Genomic DNA, 9,747 nt, shown 5'->3' with positions numbered 1-9,747 from the left:
GGCAAGGGATAGCTACATTAAATTAGGGGTGTTCCGACTTTCTAGTGAGAGCTGCATATGTGGAAAGAGCAAATTTGGAAGCCATCTTAATATTGATTTTGTCAACAGGCTTAAAAAGGTTACATATTTAAAGAAAATGTGACAAAAGCGTATTATTACAATTAGCATTTCATCTTTTTTCTTTCCCCGCCCCAATTGTTGTAATTTTTTAGCCAACGTGTACATTTGTTTTTAGAATGTGCCACACTTTGGACAACACCGAGTTAGATGGACACTCAACAACCCTAGTGAATAACACATCAAATAATTTTAAACAAGTGTTGGGATTTGAGCATGGAGGAAAAAGGTCGTTGGAAGATGTAGTTCAGATTCTCGCTTTATTGGTCAACTTGATGAAAGACTACAAAACGAATTCACAAAAAAAATCTCTTTCAAGTAATCAAATCTGTACAAACCTAAACTGCATGGGGGTTCAACAGCTCTGGCTCATATGAATCTGAAGAGTTGTGCATGTGTGCGCGCGTGCGAGAGAGAATGTGATGTCGTGCGGGTCAGCGAGATGCCGCAGAAACGCACGCGCGCACACATGAGGAGATTTTACAGTACAGAGGACTGGGAAAACAAAAACCCTCCCCCTCCCTCCACAAGGACACACACGCCACCTACTGGCAGGGGTCTGCTGCCTAATATTTCCTCACGTCAGGCAAACGCTTGCCAGATTTTTCAGTCAAATTACTGTACAGACTGTGGTTTTAACCTTTCCACAGGAAGAGTGGCAACAGAGAAGAGAGGGGAAAGTAGAAATCGCAAACGTACATGTGAACACCTTTTTAACGCTCACTGGCAGACAGGGCACATGTGTTGCCTGCACATGCACGCACTCACACTCATTCAACAATTTTGTAACATCATATGTTTTAAGAAGTACAGATAAAAAAGGGAAAAAAAGCCCTGGGTAAAGGTTTGATTTCTGGCTGTTTGGTGAAAGAAAGGATTAAGAGAGGTAGAGAGGGCAGAAAGGATGGGTCAGAGGTTAAGGGCAGACTACTGCTGTCATTTCTTAGCTTTTCTTGGGGGGGTGACTGGACGGCCGGAGCCCATGCCGCCTCCCCCGCCGTAGAACAGCTTCTTTTCTGCAGGTTTGAGAATCTAAAAAAGAAAAACACAATGAAGAATCGGGGAAAAAATGTCAACTTATTATCTGTATATTGATTCGACTTGCTCACCTGGAATGAGCACATGAGGGTTTCATCTACGCTCATCATTGCGCCCGCATTGTCAAACTCCCCGCAATAGTTTGGAGCAGAGAACAGCGTGACCAGCTGCCTCTTTGCAAAGAACTCATAGCCGTCCTCGACCACCTGAAACAGATGACTGGTGAGCAGCTTGTATAAAAAAAAAATGCACCTCCGTCATGACCAGAATGCTCTAGATATGTTGCCAATTCATACAGCCTGTCCTAAAAGAAGCAAGATGCCATCTGATTGGCTGCTCAGCTTCTGTGACTGACAACGGAAGACACAAAAGTGGCAATAAGAAAGAAGTCTGCTGCCACCTGCTGGCAGATTGTTAGCAATGATGACGTCCACATTTGAACCCATATAATAGTTGGGAATCAATACCAACGTTAACTACATTTGTATGTTCATGTAGTAATAAATGTTAATTTGTTTGATAATATAATTTAACTGTTCTTAACATTTAACACTGAGCTTGATAAAAGTATAGTAATATTTGTTCTCTTACACTTTTGTCTCTCATTTGCAAGTATGCATGAATTTGAATTTGTCTTTAGTGTGATGCCTGGGGTCAGGAAGAAGTCTTTGCCAGTCTTGTTTTTTGCTGAGCCCTACAATGGGTATATACTGTAAGTTTTGTACTTATTACACACTAACACTTTGATTGTAACCTGGATCTTACCTGTTGCTGTGAATACCAAATTTGGAGGAGTTGGAATCACCATGTAAACTCACTACGGCTAACCAGTAGCATGTATATGGCATAGCCAATATAAATTAGCATTGCGCTAGCGCATTTTGAAAAGGGAAGCCTTACGTTTAAGTGCTCTTATCAGGCATGTTGTTTGCTTTGTTGGCATGGACAATTACAACATTACATAGAGAGTCCACTACAAATACGCCTATTTGCCCGCCAAGTGCAACCGGACATGACATCACGTGCAACAAAAGTATTTGGTATGGTAGGGTTTCGGTACTTCTAAAAGTAAGGTACTGAATTCAATATCCACCCCGATTAATAACTATTTTTTATTGTCCGCTTGACCTCTTTGAAAGAAGTGTCACTTTTGAAGTTGTGACTTCATGAAATAATGAAGGAAATTCGCATTAACATGACACCACAACTGACCTGCTCCTCGATGGACAAATCTACCCTGTGTAGACGCTAAGGATGTAACGATAAAACGGTATTATTGATGAATGCTTAAAACTCCCGACGGTTATTATTACCGTTTTAAATTAAAATGATTGAAAATCTGTGATTGACAACTGCACTTTGATAGACTTAAAAGGACTGACTGGCGCCAGCTTGAATGCTAACATGAAAACAAGAGACATTAACATCTTTCCCATTTAAAAAACAACATACCCCAATCTACAGTTTTATAAACATTCAATTGCGCAATTGATCTTACAATCTGTGCTCTCTTAGCTTGATCGTTCTATACTCAGCGGAATACAAGACGGAGGTGTTGGTATTGTGCCGTTTTAAAGGCCGCTGAACATGGTAGCATGCCACAGTCTACTAGAAATAATCAATTATATATTTTGTTACCTACTTTTCGTTTAATTATATCTTAAAGTGTGTGAGTATAAACCAATATTTAAATAAACTGCAACTGAACTGAACTAAATCAATAAGCCATTAAAACAGATAAAATACTGAAAATAAAAAACACTATTAGTGAAGCATAACAAACAGAAAACATTCATAATAGTTGTCTAACATTGTGTCTATTTTTGTTTTTTGTTTTTAAATACCATGGTCAAAGGATTTGATTGCGCAAGTACCTTTTGAGCACTGAGGGCTATACAATAAATCAAATTTTAATCATGATTACGATTTTGGCAGCCACGATTAAATGAGGTTGATTGTCGGCGATAACATTTACAAACAGTCTCCGCTGCATTTCAAACCAAGCACGTTCATAAGCAACAGTCAGCCAACCACCAGGGGGCGACTGATAGACGGTGTACTTTTGAGGGGAGTAAAAGTTATCGACAACAGATGTTGAAGGTAGATCAGCCAGTAGCTCTCAAAAATAGTATGAAAAATAAATGCATTACATCGGTGTCCTCCCCGGCCGCAAGGTTACCACAGTGTACCAGCACAGGGTGCACATTTTAATCCCGAAACACGCTCACACGCCTCGCCGTTTTGCAGACACTTCCGCTCGTTTGCCAAAACCCGGAAATGCTCCCTAGCGGGTGATCCAACAACAACCACCACCACCACAATGAATTACACTGCAATTCTGCGTTGGTGTGCACATTTAAACACATTATAAAGTTGCAGAGATGTGTTATCCCTTCTTTTCTCAACCGCCATCGTTTGCCGGCGCTGTAAGCTAGTTGCTAACAGAGCGGGCCGCACGATCGGCACAAAGCCCCGAAGGACAACTACCGTAATTTCCGGACTATAAGCCGCTACTTTTTCCCCTCGTTCTGGTCCCTGCGGCTTATACAAGGGTGCGGCTTATTTACGGCCTGTTCTTCTCCGACACAGACAAAGAGGATTTCGGTGGTTTTAGTACGCAGGAGGAAGATGATGACACAATGATTAAAGACTGACTTTTCATATACTTTTCGGTAGGCTGGTTATTTTGATAACGTACAGGCGAGCACTTTGTATTACTTTGCACCGTTGTATTATTTGTACTCTGCAAGAATGCTGTTCGCCATGTCAAAGATGTGAAAGTTTGATTGAATGATTGAAAGATTTATTGTTAATAAATGGGACGCTTTGCGTTCCAAACAGTCATCTCTGTCCCGACAATCCCCTCCGTGGTAGCAGGAACCCCTATATACTACGGTAATTACACATCAAAACCCTGCGGCTTATAGTCGGGTGCGGCTTATATATGGAGCAATCTGTATTTTCCCCTAAATTTAGCTGGTGCGGCTTATAGTCAGGTGCGGCTTATAGTCCGGAAATTACGGTACAAAAGCGGGGGTTCCCAAAATACAGATGAGGGTAAAATCAACCATGCACAGAGGTACCCCGTATCCATCCACATTTCAAAGACATGTCAAAATAACGGATGTAATTACGTTTTATTTGGCCAAAGACATGTCCCATATATACTGTGAGCAGTTCAATGAATGTGTTTTTGTAGCTACGTGCCTTTTGTGCATAGTCTTATTTTTTCCACTTGTTTGCACTTTATGATCACACCCTGCAATGGCTTATTAATTTTAGTTACTCCTTTGTACATTTTATTTTATAAATAATTGCTATAGTTTCATTTAGAAATTAAAGCTATGTTCACATGTTTAAAATGGAATGTTCAGTTTTAGTTAACAGTAAATAATTGTGATTAATAATCGTGATCTCAATATTGATAAAAATAATTCTGATTATTATTTTGGCCATAATCGTGCAGCCCATTCAACGATATTGCGATAATAAAAAACTGTAAACATTTTGGTCACGATAAATGTGATAAGAAATGTTTATATTGTTATATCCCTCATATACACCAACAACTTCATGGAGTAAAGCTTTGCTACACATCTTAAAATTAATATTTGCCAACATTCTGTTGTAAGCTACAGATGTGAGAGCTGTATGTTTGGTCATTTCGTTTTTCCTAGCATGATGTTGCTGTTAAAATATGAGTGTAGTTTTAGCATGTTAGCACCTGCTCAGTGGCCTAGTGGTTAGAGTGTCCGCCCTGAGTTTGGTAGGTCTTGAGTTCAAACCCCAGCCAAGTCATACCAAAGACTATACAAACGGGACACATTACCTCCTTGCTTGGCATTTAGCATCAAGGGTTGGAATTGGGGGTTAAATCACCAAAAATGATTCCCGGGAGCAGCCACAGCTGCTGCTCACTGCTCCCCTCACCTCCCAGGGGGTGAGGGGTAAAATGCAGATGATAATCTACCACACATAGTGTGTGTGTGACAATCATTGGTACTCTAACTTTATGTAGCTCACAGAGCTATGCTAGTGTTGCTAACGTTTGTGTCCTCCTGTCTTACGCACTACTGTTGTGTGTGATGTATGACATCTTTTATCTTGGACAAGTGCTTCCCGGAGCCACATACTGTCTGGGATAGGTGTGGACAAATACACAAAATAGTAGCACTACCTAAAAACAATTCTAAACATGCTTCTGAGAGGTTATCGATGGACCTCTGAGACTGACTTAAATTTGTTGAAAAACAGTACCGTAAAGAATCGTTAAATCTTCTATCAAAACCTGACTCTGACCTGATGTGCCCGGCAGATGAGGTCCATGTCGTGTTTGTGAAGGAACTTGGTAACCACGTCAGCGCCAAACGTGAAAGAGACGCCGCGGTCGTTCTCGCCCCAGCCCAGCACGTCTTTGTCGGGGTCGGCCCACAGCAAGTCGCATAGGAGGCCCTGGTCAGGCACATCTGTGGGTCGCATGACCCTTCGCACCTGCTCCATAGACTGCAGATCTGGAGATAAGCCTGGAAAGGAGGAACATGGTGGGAACGTCAAGTACTTTCTTCTTGTTTACAGATTACCAAACCAGTGCTAACACATTTATGGGGCTATAAGTGCAAAGGTGGCCACAAATGAATAACTCTGGCAAATACACTGTGTATGTTTTGTTTCCCATCCAGTGGAACATCACATGATCAGACAGGGAGACGTGCTTATCCTCAGGATTATCACTGCCTGTTTGCATATTCAGCAAAGTGTGTGTTGATGGTTGAGACATGTATGAGAAAGCTGCTTGTGCTAGCCTATTAGATAATGATTACATAATTTTTTTTTTAAAAGACAAAATGTGGTCTCTCTGTTAGTGTCTACTATGATTTTACCGTTAAAATAACCACTGGCATCAAACACTTTTCAAATATATAACTTGTTTTATAAAAGTGTCTAAGGTCAAAGACATCTATGTTGACAGTAAACATGGAGCAGAGACAAGCTGGAGTGCGTTTGTTGTTTTTATGTGGCAACTACCTCCATGGCAACAGAAGATCTTCTCATCAACAATGGCAGCGACAGGCAAACAGTTGAAACAGTCAGTGAAGGTCTTCCACAGCTTTATGTTGTATCGCCTCTTACCTGCAGAAAAACAAAACTTGATTGCGCTTATCTGGAAAACTATAAAGTCTCTAAAAGGCTCTGCTTGTTGCATCACATTATTAGCACAGCCTTTTACACAATAGGAGCCGGTACACAGGGTGTGCTTTATTGCTTCCCATGCGGCTTGATCATGCTATCTAGCCTGACAGCACATGTAGCTTGAGGTTGTCAGTGTACCGTGACACCACTAATAACGAATTACTTTAAACCCAGAAGGCAAGAATGAACAAGCACACAGCCTTAAGAGGAAAATGTGCTCTGTATGCAAATTAAAGAGTGTTCATGTGGTGCCCATTTTCAGGAATATATGCAGATTGTTTTTAGTTTGGGATCAGTATTGCACAAAATATGACCGCTTGTAGTGGACAATATATGCTCAGCTGGTTCTGTATTTCTGCTAGCTTGACAATAGTATTAAGGCAATTTTATTATAGTGCTATGCTAGTGAGAAAGCATTATATACAATGACAGACCTTAAATAACTTCCACCATTAATATTGTTATTGCTACTTTGCGACATTTAACAGCACATTTAGGGCCGTTAATTAAAATACAGCCTTTAATTAGAATGCCAACGCCTGAGCGTGCCATACAAAATGACAAATCCACAGAAGGTACTTCACTGGTTGACATGTTGCAGTTTGTTAACGTCACTGTTTTCTCTACTTGTTCAACCCATTGCTACTTTATTACTTCAGAACCTGTGTCACAATTAAAGCAGCCCTTACATCATTACGCTACACAGTGAGAACAGCATGAACGGTTGAAAAGGAATCATGACTCACACTCGTCGTAGAAGCCGTATATCCTGTTAATGGAGGCACACTCGTGGTTCCCCCTTAGCAGAAAGAAGTTCTCGGGGTATTTTATCTTGTACGCCAGCAACAGGCAGATAGTCTCCAGCGATTGCTTGCCTCTGTCCACATAGTCCCCCAGGAACAGGTAGTTGCTCTCTGGTGGGAAGCCGCCATATTCAAAGAGCCTCAGCAGGTCATAGTATTGTCCATGAACATCCCCTAGTGAAGGAAACAATGTTAGTGGGACGCTGGCAATGATGGTGTGATTATATTGATGTGGATGTTAAAGCAAAACATCATATTCCCTGGGAATGGGCTTTATAAATCCTTACTGGATCATAATTATGTTGCTTGTTTGGAATTGACTGGTGATTAAGTGCATATTATCACAAATAAAGCGAAATTGTGTGCACTACTTGGCTGCAACCTTCAGAGACACTGTTAATTTGATCTCAACTAGTTTGCTGCACGAAAAAAGATGACATGAAAAACTAAAACAGGACTTTTAAGTCAAATGCCAAAATTTGAGTTTGATCTAAATTTCCTGGAAAAAAATCAAACAAAAACATGGTAGTTCCTACTTTCAAGTGCAGAAGTGATGGCAAAGAAGAAAGGTGTTATGAGAGCCATAACTGGAATTGCTTGAACAACATATTGAATTTATCACAACATAAAGGGTGTAGCTGTTCGTACAAAAAGTAATACAATTAAGTAATAATATAAATAACATACGATGTAGTATTATCAAACAGCTGCTAACATAAATGTGGGTAGAGTGGCCATCTTGTAACTGGAGGGTTATCAGGTCGATCCCGGACGAGAGAGCTCATGTCGAGGTGTCCCTGATCAAGACACCAAATCCCTAACTTCTCCCGACGTGTTGTGGTTAACGTCTTGCATGGCAGCTTCCGCCATCAGTCTGTGAATAGGTCAATATGATATACAATGTAAAGCGCTTTGAGTATCATTCCAGGAACAATAAAGCCTTATAAATATACGGATCATTTACCTTTAAAGGGGAACTGCACTTTTTTATTTTATTTTGCCTATCGTTGACAATCATTATGAAAGACATGAAGGATGTATGACATTATCTGTCTAGGGTACACTTACCGGTATTAATGATGAAAAATTAGACCTATATCCAATTAATTTTGAGTTAACTATGAACATTGCAATTAATCGCGATAAACATTTTAATCGTTTGACAGCCCTAATACTTACATATATATATTTAGTTTTTATTGCCAATCTTATGCTAACAACAGGCCTAATTCCAACAAGTATTTCTTCCACGTCCTTCGAAACCTGATGTTGTGAGGACGTAAGCTACTGTATATGCACCGGGTTGCCTGGAGCAGAAGCAGCGTGTCCGCGCTGTGAACATACTTCAATGCATTCCAGTTGTACCCGCAGACAGATATCTTCAAAATTTAAGATGACAGTGGCGGCTTTTAAAGAGAGAAAAGCTTGCAGCAATGCGAAGCAAGTGTGACGTTAGGGTCTCTGCAGCTCGCTTTTCGTCGTCGACATGGAGCGACAGGAGTAAAGAGTCTCTAAACTGTCGACGAGTACAGTCTCCAATAACACCAGAAATAGATGCTAGATTTGCTGCAAGTCGTTTTTAATAAAGAGTGACTAACAGGATTGGAGAAATCTCTCGAAAAAAATTCATATTAGGAGTGTAACGATTCGTTTCAACAATGATTTGATTCAGAATTTGTGGTTGCCAATATGATTCAGGGACTATATTATTTTAGAACGATATGATCCGAAACGATTCCGTGAGTTGAAATCCATTCAGTAACTTGTTAGCAAACAAAAGTCAACCAGTGTGCCTGTGAAATATATACTGTATACAGTCACTGCAGGTGAAGTTTCCTATATTCCTGTAGTTATTTCTCATAAGGAAATCAGATATACATTAATTATGAATGCAAACAAGCAAGTAAACAACAATTAATGGCCAATGCATTCACATCTAATTTGAATAAAGTGCAACCAACACTTTAAGTTGAATTAATAGGAGGAAACCCCTTTTAATCTCATTTTCAATATTCAAGCAATTTTCAGTAAAACTACAGTTAATTTACTTGCTAAATAAAGTTCCCCGACCTGGCCATACAGTGTCTGTTCTGCGCCATGCCAATGAAGGACAGCATCCCATGCGTGCGGAAGTACGTATGCCCTCTCATCCTTGTTGATGATGTTGGCCCCTTGCTTCCTAATTTCCATAGTCTCCTTCATCCATCTTTTCTCATTTTTGTTGCTGATTAAATCTTTTATTTTTGGCTGCTTGTTTTGTTCTGAAAGTCAGCACGTTCCTGTAACTTGCTGCACTGTCTCTTCCGTTTTATCGGTCACATCTTTTGTGGCTTGAAGTTGCTTTATATTATTGTGTTGTCATTTGTCTTTGTTGTGGCTTTTGCAATCGTGCTGTAGCTGCAAGTTTGTGTTGTAATTTATTATATTGTCCTGCGGCGTTATGACCTTTCTTGATCGTTGTAGGTATCTGCCATGTTTTGTTTTGATGACACTACAGACTGGCAAACAGACTTAATGACAGTAGGGAAACAACGATGCTTGATACAATCCTACACAGAACAATCCACCTTTATTGTCTCTGAATGAGTTTGTGTACGTG

General features: G+C 40.2%; 1 protein-coding gene across 1 annotated transcript in view; it reads right to left on the bottom strand.

Moving 5' to 3' along the window:
- Positions 1-360: 360 nt before the first annotated feature.
- Positions 361-9,747, bottom strand: part of ppp1cab (protein phosphatase 1, catalytic subunit, alpha isozyme b) — a 15,216-nt gene continuing 5,829 nt past the window's right edge. The window contains exons 3-7 of the mRNA XM_062055729.1: positions 7,092-7,322; positions 6,181-6,285; positions 5,455-5,678; positions 1,227-1,361; positions 361-1,149 (exon numbers count right to left, since the gene is read on the bottom strand). Of these exons, the coding sequence (XP_061911713.1) occupies positions 1,054-1,149; positions 1,227-1,361; positions 5,455-5,678; positions 6,181-6,285; positions 7,092-7,322 (791 nt within the window). The 3' untranslated portion in view covers positions 361-1,053. The remainder of the gene's footprint in view (positions 1,150-1,226; positions 1,362-5,454; positions 5,679-6,180; positions 6,286-7,091; positions 7,323-9,747) is intronic.

Source organism: Entelurus aequoreus, linkage group LG08, assembly GCF_033978785.1.
Source record: "Entelurus aequoreus isolate RoL-2023_Sb linkage group LG08, RoL_Eaeq_v1.1, whole genome shotgun sequence".
NCBI lineage: Eukaryota > Metazoa > Chordata > Actinopteri > Syngnathiformes > Syngnathidae > Entelurus > Entelurus aequoreus.
This window is presented reverse-complemented; position numbering and strand designations above follow the sequence as displayed.